This window comes from Ovis canadensis, chromosome 3, assembly GCF_042477335.2.
Source record: "Ovis canadensis isolate MfBH-ARS-UI-01 breed Bighorn chromosome 3, ARS-UI_OviCan_v2, whole genome shotgun sequence".
In the NCBI taxonomy this organism is placed as follows: domain Eukaryota; kingdom Metazoa; phylum Chordata; class Mammalia; order Artiodactyla; family Bovidae; genus Ovis; species Ovis canadensis.
Window position 1 is genome coordinate 2,845,843 of NC_091247.1, and position 25,019 is coordinate 2,870,861.

A 25,019-nucleotide genomic window follows, 5' to 3' on the forward strand; every position below is an offset into this window, starting at 1 on the left:
CATTTTAAAGTCACCCTTTGTGGTAATTTGTTACAGGGGGTGCTTTCAAGCAAGAGAAAGTTCTGTACCTGGAATGTGGCTTGCAGCAGGGGCCTTGGAGGGGTGCAGCTGGTGGGGATGGTCCCAGGCATCTCCTGGCTCCCGCCCTGTAGTTTGGAGGGATCTTATTTTCCAGATGCTGAGGGAGGCTTTTTTTTCTTTTTTTAATGTGCACTAGCCATTTCTCCTTTGTGGTTTATTAATTGCATATCACACTCTTTTGAAAGTATCTATTTATTTTTGTTTATGTTTGGCTGGACCGGCTCTTGGATGCGGCATGCAGAACCTTCGGTTGCGGCACGTGGGATCTAATTTCCCAGCCAGGGCTTGAACCCAGGCCCCCTGCATTGGGAGCTCAGAGGCTTAGCCCCTGGGCCACCAGGGACGTCCCTGAGGGATTCTTTTCAGAATGCCTTTTGGACGGCTTCTTGCTCTTCTTCCCAGGATATTCTCTCTATGAATTCTTTTTAAAAAAACATTTTTATAATTCTTTTCCATGCATCTAGTTGCAAAAGCATCTTGTGTCCGTAATCTGCTGCCGCGTAACAAAGCACCCCACGCCCAGCAGCTCAGAGCAGTGAACACTTTGGTGGGTCAGGAATCCGGAGCCACTCAGCCATGTGCTCGTTTCTGGTCCAGGATCTCTGCAAAGCCAGGCTCTCGGTCCTTTGAAGGCTTAAGCGGGGGTGGAGGACCCACGTGCTGGCGGGGTGGTGCTGGCTGGAGGTCAGTTCTCGGCCAGGCCGACCTCTCCTTGGGGCTGCTTGAGCATGGTCACAGCATGGCAGCCTGCGACCCGCATGCCAGATCGGGGCAGCGGTCCCTGGAAGTCACCCAGCAGCACCCCCCTGCGCCGGGAATGAGGTCCGGGGGCACCCTGGGAGCCTGCATCACTCATCCCTGAGGACAAGTCAGGTCTTCACAGGGAGGCTATGAAGGGATTAAACCACAGCAGGAGATGCTGAGGTTGGATCCAGTGCAGAAGTTTCCTTAGTATGACCCCAACCAATGCGGTGTATTTCCCAGCTCACAGGAGCCCTAAGACAGGGACAGTTCCTCCACGCTGTATAGACAGCCAGCCAGCCTGGGTCGTGAAGATGAGCACCCTCTCAAAGCCACATGCTGCCATGATGGGGCCAGGCCGGGCAGCATAAGTAACTATCTGCGTGAGTTATTTCACGACAGGAGGTCCTGGTTAGGAACCCTAAACTAACTAGCCACCACCGGCCAGAAGAGGTCAGGAAAGGTCAAAAGGAGAGGCCGCGGGTCCCACCACCTCCCAGAATCCTTCTTGCTGGAATCCACCTGGGCTGAACAATGCGTGCACCACTAGGAAGGACTCTGAATCAGAAAGATTGGCCAGAGACCACCCGGAAACTAATCCCATCATGAAAAACCCGAGCCTTCGAGCCGCATGTCAGAGCAGTCCCCCGGGTCCCCTCACCCTCCTGCTCTCTGCCTGGGCGCCCCTTCCCAATAACATCTCTTGCTCTGTGAGTATGTGTGTCTCCTCGGACAATTCCTTTCCCAGCGTTAGACAAGAGCTCACTCTCGGGCCTTGGAAGGGGTCCCCCTTCCTGCAACAAATGGCAATCCAGCAGATGTGTTCGGGGGGACTGGAAGAAGAATGGAGAGGGTTGAGCGTCAGCTGAGGACAGTCTGCTGCCCAGGAGGTGGGGAGGGAAACAGGCAGGGGCTAACCCCCCTGGGACTGTGGCTCCCACATTCTCACAGTTAGTGCTGCCCAGGGCTGCCCCGTCACCATCAGAGGCCCCCTGGAGTGGGGATGGCAGGTCTCTTCCCCAGCTGTGGGTGGGGACTCCGTGCTGAGTTACCATGGAAAGCAGATGGTTAAAAACTTTGACCCAGAAATGTCACCTGCTGGAACCTGTCCTGAGTTAATCATTCAGGAAGGGGGTGAAGACTTAGCTGGTCACTCACCCAGCCTTGTTAAGAGAGAGTTCAGAACATCCCACATGCCCGCTGAGAGGTGACTGGTCACAAAGGTCTGTTCAGGCAACAGTCCTGTGCAAAACTTAAGACAGCGCTACAGCCCCAGGCCCTGAACTCTGGACGCTCCTCAAGAGAGACACATTCTCCAGGGCCCGGGGGTCTGCCCGACCCCTACAGGGAGGCCGTAGCCTGCATCCACAAGATGGCCAAGATTTAGGGGGAAACAAGTATTTCCAATGCCAGAAGGAAGCTTATCTTTATTGATGTTTCCGTGTGTGTGTCTGACTCTTTACGATGCGATAGCCCTCCAGGCTCCTCTGTCCGTGGGATCCTCCAGGCAAGAATACTGGCGCGGGTTGCCATGACCTCCTCCAGGGGATCTTCCCAACCCAGGGACTGAACTTGCATCTCTTATGTCTCCTGAATTGGCAGGCGGGTTCTTTACCACTAGCACCACCTGGGAAGCCCACAGATGTTTAGACAAGTCCATTTACCTATGATCCAAACGGAAACACAACATTTAGTAAAACGTCACTTAGGGCTTGTGGATCCCCGAGAGCACAGCTGAGGACTCCAGATCTCCTGAGAGAACCAGTGACAAAGCGTAGGCAGAGTGTGGCCCCAGCTGTGGGAACTGCCCACAGGCATGCAGATATACACTGATGGGTGTACATGCAATAATAAAAAAAAAATCCTAAAATCTGGAAACCTATGCTACAGTGATAACATCGGTTGGATGTTGAGGTTACAGGCGACTTTTTCTCATTCTTACCCACCTGTATCATTTCTTACTGAGGTGAGATTCATATGCTGTAAATTTAACTGCTTTAAATTGTACAGCTGAGTGGCGTTCAGTACATTCACAGTGTTGGGCAATCGACGCGTCTATATCTGATTCCAGAACGTTTCCATCCCCCCGAAAGGAAACCCAAGTGCCCCACTGGAGTCTCTCCTGATTTCCCCCACCCCGGCCCCGTCACCCACCAATCTGATTTCTCTCAAAACCCTCTTCTCCTGGATGTTTCATACGAGGGGAAATCACAGTATACATCCCCGGGGGAGGGCACAGCAACCCACTCCAGTACTCTTGCCTGGAGAATCCCCACGGACAGAGGAGCCTGGCGGGCTCCAGTCCACGGGGCCACAGAGAGCCAGACACGACTGCGTCGGCTTCGCAAGCAGGCACACTAGGCCTGCCTTTTTGTCTTGCTTCTTTCCCTTAGTTTCTGGTGTTCATGTGTATGGTAACGTGGTCAGAAATTCATTCCTTCTCATGGCCGACTAGTACCCCATTGTATGGATGGTTCATGTATTATTACTCCATTCACGAATAGAAATGTCCATTTATCAGTCGGTGGACATTTACCTGTACTTTTTTTTTGGCCACGTCACACAGTGTGTGAGATCTTAGCTTCCCAACCGGGGACTGACCAGGTCCACACGCCCTGCATTGGAAGGCAGAGTCTTAGCTACTGGATCACCAGGGAAGCCCCACCTGTATCTTTTACAAAGAACATCTAAGACCCTCCGAGCGAAGGATGAGCCAGACGGAGGTGGCCTTGCCCCACCTTCTCTCCCGAGTCCTCCCTGTCCCATCCTTGTTCATTCCACCCTCCCTGCTTCCGGGCTTCAACCCGCTCGACAGTGAGGATCTGGAGGAGGTGAGGTTAGGACTGTCAACACAGGACATGAGAATGGCTCGTGTTCCGCTCTGGGGTCTTTCAGATCCTTGACGCTTGAACATTCCCAGCAGCGCCATGCCAGGCACGGAAGGACAGGCGACGTGGTCCTAGGAAAGGGGAGCTGGGCAGGGGCATGTGCAGATGTACAGGGGCTGTCCACGCACCGGGAGGGTCTGCAGGAAGCGGCAAGCAGCCCTGCCGAGGGCCGCCAGCTCGCTCCGGTCCCCAAAGGACAGAGAGGGCTGGGGCAGGCTCCCTGTGTGGGCGTCTGGGCCTCACTGTGCGGTTGTTCTTCCAGGATAAACTCGGAGGGGCGCTTCCCCAACTTTCGCGGTCTCCGAGGGTTGGACCCGGAGGGCACAGGAAGGGGAGGGTTCGCCTAGAGGCAGCTCTGGCGGGGGCGGGGGGGGGGGCAGCCACAGGCCGATCGGAACCCACCCACCCGCCCTGGGGGGCTCTGTCTTCTGAGGACAGGTTCTCCCCAGAGGATGTGGCGCGTAGACTATGTTCTGGCAGGGCTGTGGTCCCCCTGGCCAGATGCTAGGTGCCTGCCAGGCCCCTTACGCTCCGTCTGGCCAGCCCGACCGGCCTGCGCTCCTGCCTGGGGCCTTAAGGAGGTGGTGGGAAAACAGGTCCACCCGCAGCGCAGCGGGGGCTGCAGGGCAGAGGCAGAGGGCTCCTGAGGGCCCCTGGGGCCCAGGGTCAGCCTGCACTGGCCGGGCAGCGCAAAGTGCGGGCGAGACTCCATGCGGGCCCTCAGGAGGCCCTGACCAGAGGAGACACTGCATGCACCCCTCCCGCCCGGGGCGACAGCGCCCTGCTGACCCCGGGCGGCCTGCGTGCTGAGAGACCAGCAGCGCCGGGAGCGAGCCAGCCGGCCCTCCACAGTGGCCGCGGCCATCCTCGGCGGGGACGCCAGACAGCAGTGCCGTCAGCCCAACAGATCAGGGGGCGGCCTCCCCAGGACGCTGGTCTTAGAGGGATTTCCGGGGCTGAGGCAGGTGGGGGGGGGCGCCCCCTCCCTGGGGGCTCAGGGCCAGGCCGAGGTGACCAGACCTGCCCGGGAGTCCTCGGCCCCAGGGCTGCAGCCCTGCCCTCTCCTGGTGCCAGGGACGTCCAGCTGGAGGCACAGCTGGTCTTACAGAACCCAGTGACCAGACGCGGGGGGTCGCACCCCTGTCTGCTGGGATGGCCCGCCGGACCTCTGGGGTCACACACACCGCTCGTGGCTGCTAAGACCCCACAGGATACCCCCGCCCCCCGCCTCGGGTCCCAAGCAGGGCTCACCGTCTGCCAGGCCCAGAGCCCAGGACCTGGGTCCACAGGCTTCTAGGGGCCCATGGGAGTGTTTTCAATGTTTTTCCCTCTCCAAATTAGAAAGAAATTGGAAGGGAAAATAATGAACTTTTAGGGTTCCCTTTTACTTTTTTTATACTAATACGCTCAGAATAGAACTTTCATTGTTTTTATAGAGGAAGGGAGGGAGGCAGAGACAGGAGGAAGCAGAGAAGGAGAACAGAGGGGGAGGAAGGGAGAGGGAGAGCGTGGAGCCCACAGCTTTGGCGGCGGGCAGGCGCTCTGTTGCCCCAGCCTCCGATGTTGGGGTGAGTGTCCTGGGGCTGCTGCTCCCAACCTGTGGGTGGAGAGGTGGGTGGGTGGGGAGTTCAGAGGAAGGGGACAGAACTCAGAGTGGGCAGGGGGTGGGAGGAAGGGAAGCCCCCAAACCCTGTACAACCCCCCAACACCATTTCGGCCATAGGATGAGCACCAAGACCCCCAGCCTGCTGGCTGTCCCAGGCCAACCACTGTACCCTTCACTGGGGCAGACAACCCGGAGAGGGTCAACTCTCGGGGGGCAGGGGGTTGGATGTGCCCCCCTGGGGAGCAGAGAGGCGGGGTCACTCTGAGCCCCTCCGTCGTCCACCACCCTGCGGCCAGAGCTGCGTCCACTAGGGGGCAGTGCTGCCCAGCCGCTGGCAGAGCCGGTTGGCAAGTGTGGCTGAGAACCCAGGGTGGGGCTAGGGTACTGGATGTATTTTATCCCCCGCTCTGAGGATAACATACAGGACGCCCGGTGAGATTCCCATCCCAGATAAACAACGAATGACATTTTTTAGTACACGTTTGTTCTAAATATTACCTGGGGCGTTGTTCAGTCGCTCCATCGTGTCCCACTCTTTGGGACCCCACGGACCACAGCACGCCAGGCCTCCCTGTCCATCACCAAGTCTGGAGCTTGTTCAAACTCATGTCCGTTGCGTCGGTGATGCCATCCAACCATCTCATCCTCTGTTGCCACCTTCTCCTCCTGCCCTCAATCTTTCCCAGGATCAGAGTCTTTTCAAACGAGCTGACTCTTTGCATCAGGTGGCCAAAGGATTGGAGCTTCAGCTTCAGCCCTTCTAATGAATATTCAGGATTGATTTCCTTTAGGATGGACTGGTTTGATCTCCTTGAAGTCCAAGGGACCCTCAAGAGTCTTCTCCTGGGACATACTTGTCCTGGAAAAGTGCTTACTCCTGTTGACCTGCTTCAGAGCTCCCCAGGGCCCTGTATCATTTTACTTGCCTGGTCCCAGGGCAGCACAGGCAAGGGTGGGGAAGGCGGGGCTGCAGCCCCGGCTCCAGCTTCATCAGCTCAGGGACGGATGTTTGGCTGGGTCACCGGGAAACCACACCCACACTGCACAGTGACTCGGGGATGTTGGCACTGGTGCTGGCTGGCATCCAGGCAGGGTGGGGCCCCTGGGTGTGTTAGAGTGAGCTCCAGAAACTTGCCTCTAACCTCCCACCCAGAGGTAGCAGGACCCAAGAACTCTGAGGTCTCTGAATGGTGAAATCCCAGGTGGCACTAGTGGTAAAGAATCTGCAAGAGACGCAGGCTCGGTCCCTGGGTCAGGAAGATCCCCTGGAGAAGGAAATGGCAACCCACTCCAATATTTTTGCCTTAGAAATCCCATGGACAAGAGGAGCCTGGCGGGCTACAGTCCATGGGGTCTCAAAGAATCAGACACGACTGAGTGGCTGAATACATAGTGAATGGTGAAGGGGGCGGCGGGGGTCAGAGGCCAGAGAACTGGATCTGCTCACCCTGGAAGGGTCGACGGCCATAGCTCGAGTTGTTGGGATGCTCTAGACTTGTGCAGTGCACAGCCTGCGTAACTGGGCCAGGTGGTCCTGGGCTGTGTCTCTGCTTCCCTCTTCAGCCAGGGCCTCTGCCTCATCCCCACCTGCCGGGCTTCCGCTTCCACCACGGCCCCTGTGGCAGCACAGGGGCGCCCCTGGTTACGTTTAGGTCACGGATTCACCTTGAGTTTCGCTGTCACGCACGGACAGATGCGAGAGCTGGACCATGAAGAAGGCCGAGGGCTGAAGAACTGATGCTTTTGAACTGTGGTGCTGGAGAAGAGTCTTGAGAGTCCTTTGGACAGCAAGGAGGTCAACTCGGTCAATCCTAAAGGAAAGCAACCCTGAATATTCACTGGAAGGACTGATGCTGAAACGGAAGCTCCAATACTTTGGCCACCTGATGCGAAGAACTGACTCACTGGAAAAGACCCTGATGCTGAGACAGGTTGAGGGCAGGAGGAGAAGAGGGCAACAGAGGATGAGATGGTTGGATGGCATCACTGACTCGATGGACATGAATTTGAGCAAACTCCGGGAGATAGTGAAGGACAGGGAGGCCTGGTGTACTGCAGTCTGTGGGGTGGCAAAGAGTCGGACCCAAGTGAGCGACAGAATGTCAACGAATGAGGGGAGAGACGCACATGCCCCCTGGTCTGCTCTGCCCCAATGCTATGTGGCCAACCCTCCATGGCTGGCTCAACTGCTTGCCTGTGAGTTCGCAGCGGGGAGAAGGCAGGAGCTCAGAAACCCCGCTCCCTGGGACAGGGTCTCCACAGGGGAATGCAAAGCAGGCTGGACAGACAGAATGGGATTGCTACCTGGGGCCCGTGTGCAGCTCCTTTCAGTGAGAGCACCCTCTTGAGCCCGGTTCTCTGGAGGCCATCCCTGGTGCAGAAGCAAGCCAGTGGTTTCCGCCAGTGACTCTTCTCTGATAACCTAGTCGTCAGCCCCTTTCTGCGGGCGGTGGCCCAGGCTCAGCAGGTCAGGCCCTTGTTGTCCCCCGGCAGTCCGTGAGCTGGCGGGCACCAGGTAGCAGGCGTGTTCCTCTCTGGACTTACAAGGGAGGAGTCCTTCATTCATTCATTCACCAGTGAATTGTGCAGGCCTCAGCCACAGAGCAGGGAGCTGCCGGGAGAGATCTCAGGGGTTGGATGAGAGGAGGTGGGGGGTGGCAGCAGGAAGCGCCAGCCTCCGCCCTGCCCTTGGGGCCCCAGGGCCTGGCAGGACGCCGGGACATGGTCAGCACAGCACCCACGGCCCGGGCTGGGCCTGGCCTGGCTGGGGGAGGGCGGGGGCTCCCCCGCAGGCCCTGGGTCATGCAGTGCGGCTCTGGGTTGGAGAGGAAGTGAGGCAGAAGGGACTGTTGGCCTGGCTCAGGGCAGGGCAGGGTGGCTAGGAGTCAGGGGAGCAGGCCAATTTAGGATTTCAGTCCAACACACGCAGGGGAGGGTGGAGGAGGCCCAGTCCCTCCCTCTCTCCCCAGCCCCAGCCTTCACAGTGGAGGGGACGCCCCTCACCCCGTGGCGGGGAGGGCTTCTCTAGGGGCTTGTGACTGCCTCCTTCCTCTACGGCAAGGTGGGACAAGAGGCGCCAGGCACCACTGAGGCCCCACAGCCGAGAGGCAGCGCCCTGGTCAGTGGCCGAGGCTGGGACGGAGCAGCGTCAGGCAGTGGGAAGCCCACTGGGCCTCCAGCCCTGTCCAGTCCCCTGAGCTGGCCTGGGCAGCACTAGGGCAGCTGACAGAGTCTGGGCGCCAGCTGGGTCAGGGGTGAGGTGGCTGAGGGCGGCTACCCAAGGACGAGCCTGGCACCTCACGCCATCCCTTCATGTTCAATGCCCCAGACCTGCTCTGGGCCCCACACCCAGCTGAGCACAGCAAGGCCCAGAGGTGTGGCTGGTCTGCAGTTATCCCTGGGGGCTGACCCCGGGCTCCAGGACCCATCTCCTGCTCCATCTAGCTGGCCAGGGGCCCCCAGGTGCCCTCCTGCCCTTCTGGGCCCCCATCTGTCTTGTGGAGGATGGGGTGGGGCATCTCCGGCATGTACCCAGCAGAGACCTGGGTGCCAGCTGATGTCAGGGGCAGGGAGGCTGCCTCGACCCCTGGGGCAGCCCCTCCTTAAGGCTTTCTGCCTTCAGTCCCTCTCGTGCCAAGGTCCCCACTCCCACCTGAGCCTGGAACTCGGACGTGAGTGTCGTGGCCGAGAGAGGTTGAGCGTGGGGGCTGCCACCTTCGTGGAGAGCTGGCCAGGGGCAGGGAGGGGTTAGCGGCTCTCAGCTCTCCAGCGATGGGAGAGGCCACTGCAGAAAGGGCCTCCCCCCGGGGGACTTCTCCTCCTCTGCTCAGCGGCATCTCCTGGACTCCCTGGTCACTGCCCCCGGACAGCTCCTTGGACCCTGTTCCCCAGCCCAGAGTCCCTCTGGGAGGAGGCTGCTGCTCACCCTCCCAGCTCCCCACCCCTCAGGCTCGTGACGCAGGAGCTCGGACACCGCAGCCGGGTGGAGGCTCCCTGCGAGCCCCTGGGCACGGGCCATACGTGCTTGGCCCCCTGGGCCCTGGCCAGCACCCCGGTGGAGCCCCAGCCTGTGGTACTGTCCTCACCCCCTCCCTGGGGAGCCTGTGGGCCCAGCACCACCCAGCACGGCAGAGACCCGGGAATCGGGCCCAGAGGCCTCGTCTCATCTATTTTTAAGCGCGAGCCCATGAAAGATTCACAGGCTGCTTTATTTACCAGTGGGGGGGTGGGTGGCACACCCACCGAGAGGGCCCCACACACACAGGCCCTGGCAGGCTCGCCCGAGCACCCTCCCCTCCAGCAGGCACCTCCTTCCGCAGGCCGGGCTGTGCCCTCCCCTCCTGCCTTCCTCCCAAAGAGCTTCTCCCTAGGAGGGCCAGCCCCCCGGAGACGCTCCCCAGACAGCGGAAGTGGGGGCTCCTCACGGTGCCCCCGACTGGGTGCACTGCCCCCGGTCCACGCTGTCCCTGATCTCGTGTGACTCTGAGGCGTTGTCCCCTCCTGGCTCCCGCATCCTGGCTTTTTTTTCCTGGGCAGGTTTGAAGGGAGAGGAATCCACCTCCTGGTGCCAGAGGCAGAGTTGGGAGAGGCCTGGAGAAGGGCCCCGAGGAGGAAACTGAGGCTCGGGGGGCTTGGAGCTTAACCATCTGTCCGGAGCTCAAAGATGTCGCTCGGCCGGGAGGGGTGACATCGGCCTTCAGAAATGCAGAGGCCCAGCCCTTCCCTCCGGAGGCCCCACCCAAGCCAAGGCCAACCCAGGGACCTCAGGGCCCCACCCCCGAGGCCAGGACTGGACGAGCAGGTGGTTCGTCAGGCCCAGCACCACCCCCAGGCCCCGCCAACCCCCGCGCAGGGCCAGTTCAGGCCAGATGGTCACCTGGTGTTATGTGCTGCTCGGCTGGGCCCCAGCAGACGCCCAGGAGGCCTCAGCTGTCACCCGGGCAGGGGTGGCAGGGCGGGTGACTTAATACGAACCGGGCACCTTCCCTGGGTGCTTGCGGGGACAGGGGGCACCCCGAGAGGGTCACACAGGATGCTGGCACAATCCCTGCCCCTCAAGCTAGTGCTCCCTGAGGGGGCACGCTAATTTTAGAGGAAAACCCCTTGTCTCAGGGTCTCCACCAACCTAGAGGATCCTCTGGCGACTCACCTTCTAGAATCAAAAAGAGTTCCTCACAGAATACGGAATAGGTATCTCAGATCAAGTAGAGTCTGAGGCCTCCCCTTTCCCCCCGTTCCGGATCAGAGGCAAAAGTGGCCACTTTCTTTCTACGTTTCCCCAGGGAAGGAAGGAACTGGGGAAGAAGGGAAAAATTGAGCCACAGCCCCTCCGTCTGTCTGAAGACAGAACAGTGGTGTCCGGAACCACCACGCCTAGGAGCAGGACAGGGCAGCGGGTCGGGGGTACGGGGCCTGGGCCGGCCTCTCCCCATCACCTCTGTCAAGTGGGGGAGCGCTGGTCTTGGAGGCTGCTCGTGGCCAGGCCCCGTCCTCCCAGGTGTCAATGGAGCACCCGGGGAGGTGGGGGAGAAGGGTGGTGAACAGGAACCCATAAACACGTGGCTGAGTCATGGGAAACGCTGGGAAGAGCGAGGCGGGGAAGGCATCTGAGGGGTGGGCGGCACCGCCTTGGCACTGCTGGCGCTGGCGGCCACAGGACCTCGGGCAAAGCAGCGCTGTCTGCGGCGGGGGTTCTGAGGACAGGATTCATACCTCAACAAGAGCCCCCTGGGGCCTCCAGCTGAGAAACTGGGGACCCCGTGACACCGCTGGTGGTCCTGGGCCCACCTGACTCCCCGAAACCTTCTCTTCCGAGTCTCGCGGCAGTCCGTCAGCCCCACGGCAGCCCGGGCCCAGTGGTGCCAGTGCCCGCCCCTCCTCCCTGGGCGGGGAAGCTCTCTCAGGCCTCCTCCAAGGTCGGGGAGACGCTCATGGACTTGATGCAGGCGGGCAGAGGCGTTTGCATTTGCTTGGTCGCCGCCCGGTTACTCAGCTGTATCCGACTCTTGCAGCCCCATGGACTTCAGCCTGCGCGGCTTCCCTGTGCCGAGGGGTTTGGGCCACAGGCTTTGCTGTGAAGCATGCACGGGTGTAGCCCAGGGGAAGGGACGTGCCCCTCGTGAAGAGCGAGAACGCCTGTGCCCAGGCTCCTCCACTCTCCTCGGGGAAGCCCTCGTCCCTCTGGGCCTGATGCCGCCCAGTCATCCCGTGATGGGCGATTTTGTACTTGTCACCCAAAACAGCGGTTTGGGGGCTTTAGTGAAGCATTTCAGCAACAGACGCCCCAGCATCTGAAACAGCGCAGAGGCTGACAACAACCTTTTGAAGGCCTCCAAGCACCACGTGTGAGGCCACTGGTCAATGGTAGCAAACCCAGGCCTAGGGCCGCAGTGGAGGGGCCGCAGTGGAGGGGCCGCAAGAGGAGGGCACTCATGTACGAGGGAAACTTGGTGTTACAACCCAGGTCTGCTCTGAGATCTGTCGACGGTCGTCCCCTAGGGGTGACCTGGAGTTCCTCCCTGCAAGCCAGAGGCTGGCCGCACCACTGCCCTGCCAGGCTGGCCCACCGGCTTGAGTTGAAGTCAGTCGCCCGATCCCTGGGCAAGCCTGACACCTGGGGCAGGAGACAACCTGCTGGCCTGGCGCCTACCGTTCGGCACCCAGGCCCCGCCCAGACACTGGCCTCCTGCCTACCCAGCCCGTCTTCAGACCACCGCTCCCCCCAAGCCTGGGTCTCCCCGCAGTCGCCAGAGGGGACCCGAAGAGGCAGGCTATCGGTTCGGTCACCGGGCGCCGCTCAAGGGCCCCTTTGTGCGGTGACCGGGCTGGCACGCGCCGTCGCGGTCTGGGCTCAGGGGCGGTGCCGGCGGTTGCGGAAGGGGATGGGGTCCGGCCCGGGTGTGGGGGGTCTGCGGGGTGCCACGACCCAGGTCACACGCTGCGAAGGTGCGGGGGCTGGGGGCGGGCGCAGCGCCAGCGGCGGAGGGTGGCCTGGCGCCTGGGCAGAGGCACCGTCGCGGGACGGAGGGGCGGGGAGGGGCGGCGACCGCGCGGCGGGTGTGGAAGACGCGGGCGGGCGGGGCGCACCTCGCCGCTCCCTCGCGCGCCGCGCTCGCCGGCCCGGGCGCCCCGCCCCTCCGCCCTCGCAATAAGGGGCGCGGGCCGGGCGGGGCGAGGAGGAGGGCCCGCCGCCGCCGCCAGCCCGCGCGGCTGGAGCCCAGGCAGGCAGCCCGCGGCCCGCGCCGTCGGGGCTCCGGGCGCGGCTATGGAGCTGTGGCCGTGGCTGATCGCGGCGCTGCTGCTGCTGCTGCTGCTGGCGCAGCTGAGCCGCTCGGCCCGCTTCTACGCTAAGATCGGCCTGTACTGCGCCTTCTGCTTCACGGCCTCGGCGGTGGCCGCGGTCGTCTGCCTGCTGCGCCACGGGGGCCGGACGGTGGAGAACATGAGGCAAGGGGGCCGGGCGGGCGCGGGGAGGGCGGCCGCTTCCGCTTCCCTAACTTTCGCCTGTCCTTTCCCTTCTTCCTGCCGCGCCGCCTCTCCAGGGCTCCAGGAGTAGGGGGAGCTCGCCTACGCCCGAGGGGAGAGCGGGTCGGGGAGCGCGCTGGGGGGTGGGGGTGGGTGGGCTGCGGCCTGCGGAGCCCGCGTCTCCGGGTCCCCGCGCCCTTGCCCCGGGGCCCCGGCCAGGGGCCGGCACGGAGGGCTTTACAGAGGTCTGGCCCTCGGCGTCGCGCAGGGTGCCGGCGCCTCCGAGAGGAATGCGGCGGGGCCGGGCTGGCAGAGGCTCGGTTCCGCTTCCCCGTGGCGGGGGTGGGGGCTCGCCGCCGTGCACCGTCGCGCCCGGGTGTCTCAGCCTCCTCCCCGCCATCCCGCCCGCCCACCTGTCGGGCGATGAGCGCACCTGTGCTCAGCCCCTTCCTTCCGCTTAGGAAGGTGTGGTGGCTCCAGCCGGGGGAGGTTGGGGGGGACTGCTGGCCCTTGGGGTCCAGCTTTAAGCCAGGGGAAAATGCAGTGGTGGCTGGGATGTCCCCCTCCTCCCATCCCCAGAGTTGGGGAGCTTGCTGGGGTGGGGGTCAGGCTGGGCTGACAGGAAGAGTTGGAGATCTCTCCCGGGCAAGGGTAGGGGCTGGGGAGGCCACAGTGGCCCGAGAGGGGCTCCTTGGCCCTTTCCCCCGGATTCCGATGGGGAGAGGCCGTTGCTAACATGCCACCCTGTGGCTTTGGCAATGATGGTCTTTTGGCCGTGGCCTGGGGTGGGAATACTGTGGTCCCTGAGGCCCCCACCACCCCAGCGCTCACAGGGCAAGGGGTGAGGGGTCCTGGCTTTCTGCCCTTCCTGGCCTTGTCCATCCGAGCAGGCTGACGCTGCCAGACTGGCCTGCTCTGTACAGTTCTTCACGGCTGTTTTCAGGAATTTGTGGCTCCTGCCGCCCCAGGAGTGGGCATGAGGACTAAGAGTGGGGAAGCCTGATGGGTGGGCCATGGGTCTCCAGTGCCCACCCTGCCCTCCCCCGACCCCACGTGGCCCAGGGCAGCAACCCAGGGAGCAGAGATCACAGGGGTGGCCCACTTGTTGCCTTTCCAGCTGTCTTCCCAAGCAGTCAGCTCTCTGGGATGGGGAAGGCTTGTATCCAGAAATAGGGGGTTCCTCAGGGCTGGGCCCTGCCGGCAGGGATGCTGGCCTGAATTTGAGGCCCTGGGACCCCCTGCAGACAGTGGGCTCACAGCCTGTGTCCGTTCCGCACCTGCTGGGTGAGAGCCAGCCAGAGTGGGGCAGGGGGTGGTTTCCGGCAGCAAGGGCTGGTGGGCTCCTCGGAGGGGCAGCTGCCCTCCCGAGGCCAGGCCCGAGGGTGGCGGGTCTGTTTCTGAGGCAGGAGGGGACCCTGAGCCTGGCTTGCGCTGCGTGCAGGTGGGAAGCGGGTCCTGGAGCAGGCTTGCAGCAGGCGTTCCTAGCGGTCACCTTCTCTCTCCCTGGCTCTGTGTTGTCTTTAAAAGGTCCAACTCGCTCTTCCAGGCCTGGGCTTGAAAGCTGCTTCCCCGGGGTCAGACTGGAAGTCACAGCCACCCTTTCTGATCGTGGTGGACTGGCAGGCCGACCTGACCAGCACTTGGCACCCCAGGCCTAGCCGGCCCCGTGGCCTCTGCTGCCTCGGGCTTGTTCCCCGAGCCCAGAGCCCAGCTTGGCCCCCAGCCTCGCATGAGATTCGGGCCTGCTGGGACGTCCTCCTTAGCTCAGGAGGGAGCTCCCTTCCTTGGGGCAGCCCCTGACTCAGGCTCTGCACAGGCCAACCCAGGACATAAGAGAGGTGCTGAGTCCTCCCCAGAGAGAGGCAGGCCTGGGGGTCTAGGAACCCACAGCCCCCTTCCCCTGCAGCCCCAGGTCCCACAGGGTGGGTCATAGTGATGATACCCACGACTCCCCAGTGATGGCAGAGAGGAGGGTCCCTGTGAACACGAGTTCCCCAAGGGACGCGGCTGTGGAGGGCTGAGAAATGCAGAGGTCGTGGAGGCGCTGTGTCCCTCTAGGCGCTGTGCCCCTCCAGGGACAGGCGCACGAGGACAGGTGAGGTTGGGGACCGTGTGGACAGGCTCCCTCATTTCAGGCCCGTCCTGGGCTGGACTGTGGGTGCCTGGCTGCCCCCCTCTCCAGTCTCACCCTGACTTCCAGAAAGGACTCTGCCCATCAGTTCTGTCTTGCACCCCCATGCACTGGCGGATGCTTCATCCTTAGGGAGAGGGGTTGTTCCTAGTCCCATTTGATGGATGAGTCCGCAGAGAAGCAGCTTGAAACTCATGTCTCCGGGGATTGGAGCAGCGGGGAGGCAACTGGTAGGTCCCAGAGCTAGGATGTGGCGGACCTGAGCTGCAGAGCTCAAGGATGACTTCAAGGTGGGTCTTTTCCTCTGTCTCACCCAGCATCGGGGCTGGGGGCAGCATTGTGGCTGCACACCAGGCTCGGGGAAGTCCTAAGTTCCAGGAGGGACAGCTCAGCTCCACCCACCCCCTCGCTTTCCCATCTTCCCTGTAACCAGCAGCCCGTCTCTGTGATGGGGCAGCCAAGGAGGCTTTTGTCACTGGGTTGTGAGTTTTGAGTGTGCTGGGCAGCGCTGGAAGCGGAGGGCCAGAGGCAGGCACTGTTGCGAGCACGCTGGGGCCGGGGCCAGGGACCCCCTCCCAGACTGGCGGGGGCCTGCGTGCCAGGCAGAGCTGGGTCCTCGTCCTGGGGGCAAGTGCCCTTATCACACCCGCTGGGCAGAGAAGAGAGCGAGGCCCAGGATAGCCCTGCATGTTAGAACTGGCTTTGGATGTCGGATCAGGAAAGCAGATAACAGTACCTTAACGCAGAGAGTTTCCTCTCTCACACGTTCCAGGCAACCAGGACAGGGGCCACAGCTAGGCTACAGGGTCGGGGGCAGGAGAGTGAGGCGCTGGGTCGGTGGAGCCCCCACCTGCTCAGAACGTTGAGGATGGGCATTGCTGCAGCCAGGGCCTGGGGTGGGGGCAGCCCTCCCCCTGGGCGGACTCCTGCAGGCCCGGAAGCAGAGCTCCCAAGATCTGGACACTGCTCGCAGCCCCACCTCCTTACAGGCCTCTGGCCTCCACACCACTCCTGAGCCCCCGTTAGCACCTCTGGGCACCCGCAGAGGCTAGCGCCCCCAGCTCCTCACCATCCAGTGTTCCGGCTCATCTGATGCTGGGGCCTCCTGTCCCCTGAGCAGACCGATGGCTCTGTGTGCCTGCCCTCCTGGCAGGGCCTTCCCGAGTGAGTTCCCCCAACCACCCCCATCCACCCCCGCCAAGTCGTAAGGCAAAGCCCATGGGGTCTGGCTGAGGACTTGGCACCACTTGGCCGAAATAGCTACTGAGTCTCCCCAGAGCTGTCTAGCCTGAGTCGGGGCTGAGGGCAAAGTTCAGCAGGTAGCTGAGACCTGACCTTGAACCACCTCCCAGTGGCCGGGAGCAGGTACCGGCTGGGGGAGGGGCTTCTTTCATTTACTTTGGATTCTTTTCTGCCTGCGTTGTCGCCAACATAGCCGCTGTCTGTGGAGGGCCCCCCTCATCTAGCTCGACCCCTCCACGACCTTCCAATCTCACGAGTGGAAACAAGAAGTGTAGGGAGGTCAAGTCCGTTGCCCAAGGTCACAGCTGTGAGAGGAGCGTCAGGCCCTGTCTGACCCAGAGCTGGGGCGGGGTCCGGGTGTCCGCAGATGAGCACGGCTGGTCCACGGTGGCTGGCTGCCAGGGCTTCGGCCCCAGGCCCCCGAGAATCCACACATTTATGGCGCTTCCTTCGAGGCCAGCGGCCCCGATCAGGGTTAAGTGGAGGGCTCCTGAGAAAGACCCACGAGGGGCGAGGATGGCGCCTCTGCTTAAGGAGATCACTGCCCCTGTGGGTCTTGGAAAGGGGGGCAGGCCCCCCTGCCTTGCGGGGAGAGCTGGCACCAGTCATCCACCTGGCAGCTGCCTGCAGTGCTTCTGGAAGGCTGGGCCACCTGGCTTCAGGCAGCCTTGGCTCTGCCTCCCTGGGAAGGCAGGACTGGAGCTGGGGTGTGAACATCCCTGCCCACACCTGGGACTCCCACCCTGAAGCTGGGGCCCTGCTTCCTGTGGGGAGGGGCACTGGGGTCAGCTGCGCTCCGAAGAGGCCTGGGCTGGGCAGGCCTGGCTGCCTGGGGAGGGCAGCTGCTCAGAGCTTCCTGCTGGGAGAGAAGGGCAGAGCCCCTCCTGCTGGGGGTTGGGTGGGGGCCAGAGAGCCCCTTCAGCGAGTGAGGGGAGGCCTGCCGAGGAGCTAGAACCCTTCACCTGGCAACCCTGGAGCCATCGCCCCGCCTCCAGGTGGGCCTGTGCCTGGCATTTTCCATGCACTTTTCCAAAGTCAGGTTTAGGGGCAGGCTCCAGCCCGTCCCGGCTTCCCCGCTGTGTGACTCTGGGCAAGTCGCTCGGCTTTGCTGAGCCTCCACTTCCCTGGTGCAGGAGTATATGACCTTGTGGGGTTACTGTCTGAGCGAAACTAGACAGCTGGCGTCTGTCCCCGAGCAGGCTTGGCAGGTAGCGTGCAGCGCCGGCTCTCGGGCGTGGGTGTGGGGCGTTAGTCCCTGCGGTTATACATGTGCTGCACTTCAGGCCAGGACAGACCGGCTCTCCCTTCCCCGGGGCCCTGGAGCCTCTGCACAGCTTGGGCGGCCTCCCTCCTCTTGGAGGAAGCACTCTGAGAATGATACGACGTCCCCACCACTTTTACAGAAAACCTTGACAAGATGGGACAGTAGGAGAAGGAAGAGCGGGACCCCTGTGCCCACCCCCCTGCAGGGAGTGACTGGTGGGCCCTCCCTGTGAGGAGCGTCGCTTGCTTCCGTCTGCTGCCCGGATGCCCCTTTCTTTTGCAGCGTCCTGTGCTTACGTCAGTGGTGGTGTCTTTTAGTTTGAGTGCAGTTATTTGTGAAATGTTGCGAGTTGCTCCCTGGGCCTGTCGATCCCTCCTGGAACCGTTTGGTCCTTGGGAGGTCTGCCTCAACTGGCATGGGAGAGGCCCCTGCTAGGCTGAGTATCACAGGATACTGTGATCACAGTATATACAGTATCTTTCATCACCCCCCACCCCCAAATACTGATCCTGTCAATTAGATACGAAAACGAAATATAGAGAAGTTCTGGAGACGGAAGTTAGGGACAGCTGCATTATACACGTGTAAATGGTTTAAAATGATGGATTTTATGTTATGTATATTTCAGAACAATTTGTTTCCTTTTGGCTGAGTCAGGTAGCATGGGGGATCTTAGTTCCCCAATCAGGGAATAAAGCAGGGATCGAACCCAGGCCTCCCTGCATTGGAAGGGCAGACTGTTAATCACTGGACCACCAGGGAGGTCCTTCATCACAACTGTTTAAGAAGAAGAAAAATGGAGCCAGCAGATACCACCAGAGAGTGACCCACTGTCCTTTCCAGATGTAGCCTGGGACTTTGCCTGTGAGCTTGGCAGGGAAATGCAAATGACAGGTTTGCATTAGAAGTCCCGAGAACTGTCCTGGCAGCAAATACATAGGGATCTTTGCTCTTTCCTCTGCCGCAGCCCTATCTCGGCTGACCCCACGGGGACGCCGAGGTGTTCTTTCCCTGATCCCAACTGCGCCTGTGCGTCGGCAGCTTTAGGATCAATTGTCAGAAGAGGATTGCAAACCTCAGGCTTCCTAAGGGCTCTGCGAGGTGCTGCCAACCTGGCCTCCTCTGGAAACCTCTGCAGCCTCCCACCGCTGCCGGCGGCCTCCCACTGCTGCCGGCAGCCTCAGGCCGTTTCCCGACACCTGCCGGCACCTCCCGTTATCCGGCTGTCCTCTGCCGATCCGAAGGAAGAGGACAGGGCTTCTCGTTTCAGTCTGCATTTCCTCTGATGGCTAGTGAGATTGCGTGCTTCTGTGTTGTTGGACGACACACGTTTTATCCTGTTCGTGAATGGCCTGCTTGCGCCCCCTCCTTGGGTCAGTCAATCTTCACAATGACCCTAGAAGCCATCTCTTGGCAGTCGAGAAGCCCGAGGCTCCCCAGCTGAGATGGCCAGGCGAGGTCTCCTGAGAGTGTCCAGCCAGGGGCACCTCTGAGCCGGATGGGGACAAAGGGACAGGCCTGGCTCGAGCTGGCAGAGGCTTAGCGCTAAGGAGGACGGCCCAGCTTCCAGGTCCAGCAAGGCTGGCTGGCCCGACTGCGAGCAGCCAGGGCTCAGCTGCCTCCCTCGCGGAGCGCCTCTCTCCCGCCTGTGCCGTGGGAGGAGGAGGGGAGAGAGGCTGTGTGGGCCAGATGCAAGCCTGCCTTTCAGACAGAGAGGCAGAGCCAATAAGATCCACTCATGTGAGGCTCAGAGGAGTCTTATCCACAGAGACAGAAGGTGGGTGCTGGGCCCGGGGCAGGGTGTGTGTGTGTAATGGGAATAGCGTGTCTGTCGACTTGAGAAGATGAGAGAGTCCTGGGGACGGACGGGGCAGTTGTACAGCGTGACTGCACTTGAACTGCGTATTCAAACCAGCTCAGAGGGTAAATCTTGTGCTGTGTGTATTTTACCAACACTTTTAAAGACTTGAGTGGCCCCTCTCTGAGCCTCTGCTCTATTGAGAACCAGCTCTGGGCCCAGGCCCTTCTGGCTGGAGTGGAAAAGGCCTCCCTCCCGGTCAAGACTGTGAAGAGCTCCCTGGCGGTGGGGTGTGTGTGTGTGTGTGTGTGTGTGTGTGTGTACAAATCTTGTGCAGGAAGTGGAAAGCTCTTGGGTCACTGGGAGCTTACCCTCAGCCCCCACCCACCCACGGGTGGGAAGGACCCAGGGGGCCTGCAGGAGCGGCAGAGGAGTGACCTCAAGCCTCGGGCTCCATCACCCCGTGTGCACTGACCCCTAACTGGCACCGGTCCCGTGCCAAGTGTGTGCAGTGTCAACCTTCTCCCTGCCAGCCAGCTACCCAAAGACAGGGACACGCTTGGTCTCCCTCACCCGTCACCTCCTGCAGGGGTAGGCCCCTCCAGGTCACGAGTGCCCAGGGCAGCCTCCTGCCGGGAGCAGGGACCGTGCACATCCTGGCTCCGCTGGCATCCTTGTGTGACCTTGAGTGTGTGTGTGTGTGGAATGGGCAAGCTGCTGCTTTGTAGGACAAGGAGGCGTGAAGGCCATGTCACCTCGATGGTGCCCGCCAGGCCGGTCTCCCCAGCAGCAGCTCTTCCAAGCCAGGAAGCAGCCCTCAGCTCCTCGCCCAGGTCTCCGCTTGGTGCCCACGCTTCCCTTGCTTGGGTGCGGCTCTGCCTTGAGGGACGGGCACTTCCCGGGGGCCCCCCTGCCCCAGCCTCCTCTGCGGACAGCCTCTCCACATTGGCCCCTTCGGTCTCTGATGCAGCTGAGAACAGAGTTCGCCCAGCCCCGAGGGGTTCTCAGCCTCCATCCCTGCCGTTCAGCTGGGCCCCTGGCATGGGGTGACAAGCGGGACTCGGGGGATGGAGGCTGGATGACAGGTGCAGATCCGGGTACACGGACGTGGAAGGGGGCATCCTTCCCACGGCTGGGTGTCAGGGTCCCTGAGGCCTTGCTTCCATGTGACCTTCATGTCACCGGCTGGGGAGGCGGGGGGCAGGGGGGCACTCGCCATCCTGCTGAGGGACAGGACCTGAAGGCGCTCGGAGGGGAAGGTGGGCTCAGGGTCAGTGGCCAGCCTGCCAGGGTGGGCTGGGGGGTCTCCGGGCTGTGTGCGCAGAGCCCACGTCACGCTGGAGCAGTGGCCCTCTGCTCACAGGGCCCGTCTCCCCCACAGCATCATCAGTTGGTTCGTCCGGTCCTTCAAGTACGCATATGGCCTCCGCTTTGAGGTCAAAGGCCGTGAGACGCTGGACGAGGACAGGCCCTGCGTCATCATCTCCAACCACCAGAGTATCCTGGACATGATGGGTGAGGCCGGGCTGCAGGGGGCTCTGTGGGAGGGCTGACCCTCCCCAGTTGCCCGGGGGTAGGGGGAGGCTGCTGTCCTACTCGGTGGAGGCTGGACCCAGCTGAGCTGGCAGGCGGGGGTTTGACACTGAAGGGAGGGACCTGCGCAGTGCCTGGACCTGGTGGGTAATGGACTGGGCAGCCTGTGGGGGGCCCCGGGCCCTGCTGCAATGCCCCCCCTGCTGGGAAGCTGAGGCTGAGGCCAGACAGTGCCCAGGGTCCAGAGGTGCCCGAGGCCCAGGGCTGGCCTGCTTCTCCGTGGGGAGTGGCCCCTGAGCTGTGCCGTCTCCTCTTGTCCCTGCCTGGCGTCTGGCGCCCACAGGCCTCATGGAGATCCTCCCCGACCGCTGCGTGCAGATCGCCAAGCGGGAGCTGCTCTTCCTGGGGCCCGTGGGCCTGATCATGTACCTGGGGGGCGTCCTCTTCATCAACCGGCAGCGCTCCCAGACGGCCATGAGCGTGATGACCGACGTGGGCGAGCGCATGGTCAGGGAGAAGGTGGGTGCCCGGGGCTGGGGCGCCCAGTACTGTAGACACTCATGCCCGATTGTGGTGTCAGGTTGGCCCTGAGGGTCAGTCCCTGCGGCAGAAGAACATGCCTGATCGCTGCGTGTCTGTGAGTCGCATACGGAAGAGCCAAGCGTGGGGCCTCGGTTGTCAGCGGTGGTGGTCTCTGCTGAGAAGGGGGGCTCCCCAGGGGTGGGTGCCTCCCTGGCGGCCTCTGGCTTCTGGGTGCAGCCTCCTGTCTCTTCAACAGCTCAAAGTGTGGATCTACCCGGAGGGCACGCGGAACGACAATGGGGATCTCCTGCCTTTCAAGAAAGGCGCCTTCTACCTGGCGATCCAGGCCCAGGTGCGTCGGGGCTGCGGCCTCCTGGTGCGGCCGGGGTGGGAAGGGCATCCTGGCTGGCCTACGGCTGACGGTGACCTCCCGGCCATCCGGGGCCACTGGCACTCGGGGACCACCTGCCTCTGGACAGGCAGCACCTGTCTGTGAGCTGCTGTGGAGGGCAGTCCCTGGGGCCCCTTAGCCGCTCTGAGCGTGAAGGCTGGCGCCTGGTCAGCCCAGGACCAGCTGGAATGACGCTCATCACCTCCACACCTGCCCACGGAGCTCCAGCACCTTGCTTTCCCGCTGGCCGGGCGAGGGGGGCTGGGGTTGGCGTAAAGAAGGCCCACTGACTGGGCTGTCGGGAGGGCTCTGCCAAGGCCGCGTTCAGTCCCCCTGCACCCCTTGCCGGGGCAGGTTTGGGACTGGAGGGTGGGGGGTGGGGTGTGCACCAGGGCTCACAGGGGCCAGGACAGAGTGAGTGGAGAGCCCGGCACGGGCCTTTGTGTTGCTCTGGTCCTTGACTTCTAGGGGTACAGTTTTTCCCGGGGATCTCGGGGGGATGGCGGGAGAGGCTTGGGGCATGTCCCTCCATGGGGCGGAGCTCCGGGTGGGTTCGGGTGCCCTGTCTCATCCCCCGGTCCTGTGCTGGGGGCTGTGCGCAGGGGAAAGCCATCGGGGTAGGGGGGGCTTTCTTCTTGCCTGGTTGGGGTCAGGCTGCCAGCTGGGCAGGGCTCTGCCATCTCCTGGGCTTCACCTATGACAGGTGGCCTCGAGCACCCCCTGGTGGCCCCAAGCAAGGCTGGGAGAGCCTTCCTTCCAGAAGCTCCCAGCCTGCGCCGGGGTCGGGGGGTGGGGGAGCTAGAGAGAGGGGCGGATGGGGCTGGGGACGGGAGCCTGGGCTCTGATCCCTGCCCTGCCTGAGCACAAGGAGGACGACACCCCCGCTGCAGGCCCGGGGCTGGTGTCTCTATCCCTTTGCGGTGGAGAAGGGGTCACGGGGGTCATGGGAGAGAAGAGAAGAGCGGAGCCTTGGGGGATGGTGGGGCCAGGGCAGCCTCAGCCAGGACGCCAGGCAGCGTATTTCCTGTCAGCCCCCCGCCCCAGGGCTAATGATTACTCCCAGGTGCCATTCCCGACACTGGCACCACCACCGTGGACTTGGCCCTGGAGTCTTCCGGGAAAACCGGAAGGCCCTGCCCCCTCCCCTGGCTCCTCCCTGGGGTCGGGGGAGAGGCTGGGAAGGAAGAGATGGTCAGAGAGACCTCAGTTATCTCCTCTGGCTAAACTGGACAGGGCCCTGTGTCATCTTGGGACTCTTGGGGGATGTGGAATGTGAGTCCGGTGGATGTGTGCCAACCCAGGAAGTCTTCCTGGAGGAGGGGATACTTGGGAAGATGTGCAGGATGAGTTTACAGACTGGGGGCCACCCAGGGCACGAAGGGTGTCCCAGGGCAGTGTATGGAAGCACTCTGAGGCAGAGTGGTATGCCTGCCCGGTGGCCACAGGGGCCATGGGGGCAGGCAGGGCTCTGCCCCCGAGCTCATCCCTGGGGATCAGGCTCCGCGGTCAGGCTGGGCTCCGCCCTCAGGTTGCCACTTCTGCTGTCCCTAGGTGCCCATCGTCCCCGTGGTTTACTCCAGCTTCTCCTCTTTCTACAGCTGTAAGACGAAGCTCTTCACTTCAGGTAGCCCTCTGCCCCCCTGCACACACACACCTGCCACATGGGGGCCCACCCACCCGATCTCAGTCCCTGTGACACCCAGACCCCGCTTCTGGGGGCCACTCCAGGCCATGCCCCTTAGTGACTGGGGGAAGAAGGAAGGAGGCCCCGCCTTGAGCCCCGAGATCAGGGCTCCCAGGGGTGGGCAGAGGCCCAGCTTCACACACACGGGCTGGGCCGTGCCCACAGTTCCAAGGGCCTTAAGGGGTGCACTTCCTGTGCCCGGGGTGGGCTCCGAACCAGTGCATCCAGGCCCGACTCTCAGGCAGCAGCCACCCGGGGACGCCCCTCACGCCCCCTGCCATGGAGCTCAGGACCTCCCTCCATCCTTCCCTCCAGACCCCCACGCGAGGGTGCCTGGTGCCCAGGTGGGAAGTGGGGTCCAAGGGAGAAGCTGCCTGCCCCACACCCGGGACGCCGAGGCCGCCTGCACCCCTGTGGATCGCAGGCGGGGGCTGCCCCGGGGCCTCCTGAGGGAGGGGATATCCTGGAGCCTGAGTGGTCCTCACGAGGCAGCGGGCACTCGTCCACGCCCGCTGTGAACGTGCCTGAGAGCGTGTGTGCGCCTGCATCAGTGATTCTCAATTAAGAGCCAACTGCCGGAGACCAGGGTGTCGGGAAGAGCCCGGTCCAGCCCAGGCCCGCGGGAGGCTGGCAGACGGCTGAGACGGGGGAGAGAGGCCCCCCGCAGGAGCCCCGCAGGCACCTGACGCCCCCACCCCACCCCCACAGGGACCATCCAGGTGGAGGTGCTGGACGCCGTCCCCACCCGTGGCCTCACTGTCGCCGACGTCCCCAAGCTTCTGGACACCTGCCATCGGGCCATGAGGACGCGCTTCTTCCACATATCCAAGATCCCCCAGGAGAACGGGGCCCCCTTGGGGCCCGACACCGAGGAGGCCCAGTAAGCGAGGCCCGGGGCAGGGAAGGACCTGGCTGGACAATGGACAGAGGGGCTGCCCCCCCACCACGCCCACCAGACACCACTGTGTCCCCTCTAGCCTTCCCCCCCGAAGCGGGGCCTCTCTTCCTGCACTGCCTTGGGTCCAGGCCCCCCGATGTCCCTGCAAGGGAGAGTCAGCCCCCCAAGCTCTGAGGGCAGGGCCTTGCCCAGCCCTGTGCCTCTGGGGTCTGGCGTGGGAGCAGGTGTGGACCCCCATGGGCTGACAGGGCAGGGCCAAGCTGCCCAGCCCCACCCTCCTGCCCAGGCCTGCATCAGGCCCTCAGGGAGAGGTGGGCTCAGGGGCCGGGACGCCTGGGCTCACACCCCCCGGTGGCTCATGCCAGCTGGGCCTCAGGGAGCCAAAAAGCAGGGTCTGCGGCTCCCGCCCGCCCTGGGGAGCGAGTCTGCTGAATGGGTACTTGCTCCTCACTGTTTTTATAAACGAACTCTTGGAAGTGCCTGCTGACTCGTGCTCACTCAGAGGGTGGGCACGGCTGCCTCGGCTTCCCATCCTCAAGCTGCCCACGCTTCCCGCGCCCAGCCGTCGCCCTGGGCAGTGTTCCTGCCAGGGTTGGGGCCACAGTCACCCTGCAGTGCTTCTTCCGTTGGGGGTGGCAGGCACGCCTGGGGTTGGGCAGGCACGTTGAAAGGAGGCTAAAGATCTGCTCTTTGGCTGCCGGCTGGGGGTGGGGCCAGCTGGTCACCTTCACTGAAACCACGCCCTCCAGCCCCACTGGAGTGAAAATGAAAGTCGC

At 62.7% G+C, this 25,019-nt stretch overlaps 1 protein-coding gene and 1 long non-coding RNA gene across 4 annotated transcripts; one reads left to right on the forward strand and one right to left on the reverse strand.

Annotated features, from left to right (window-relative positions):
- Window positions 1-2,222: 2,222 nt before the first annotated feature.
- Window positions 2,223-11,170, reverse strand: LOC138435361 (uncharacterized). 3 transcript variants are annotated; one of them, XR_011255060.1, is made up of 5 exons: window positions 11,029-11,170; window positions 7,621-7,927; window positions 6,764-7,127; window positions 5,815-6,076; window positions 5,126-5,307 (listed from the first exon to the last, which is right to left on the reverse strand). It is a non-coding gene; the product is annotated as an uncharacterized lncRNA (long non-coding RNA). The 3 variants fall into 3 exon arrangements; XR_011255059.1 differs by lacking the exon at window positions 11,029-11,170 and having other exon boundaries at window positions 7,621-8,754; XR_011255061.1 differs by lacking the exons at window positions 5,126-5,307; window positions 6,764-7,127; window positions 7,621-7,927; window positions 11,029-11,170 and adding an exon at window positions 2,223-2,486 and having other exon boundaries at window positions 5,815-6,244.
- A 1,129-nt stretch (window positions 11,171-12,299) lies between these two features.
- AGPAT2 (1-acylglycerol-3-phosphate O-acyltransferase 2) lies at window positions 12,300-24,723 on the forward strand. Its single transcript, XM_069579869.1, has 6 exons — window positions 12,300-12,762; window positions 20,597-20,730; window positions 21,092-21,267; window positions 21,527-21,622; window positions 23,213-23,285; window positions 24,054-24,723. Exons 1-6 carry the CDS (start codon window positions 12,581-12,583, stop codon window positions 24,227-24,229), a joined length of 837 nt encoding a protein of 278 aa, XP_069435970.1. The 5' UTR covers window positions 12,300-12,580; the 3' UTR covers window positions 24,230-24,723.
- Window positions 24,724-25,019: the final 296 nt, after the last annotated feature.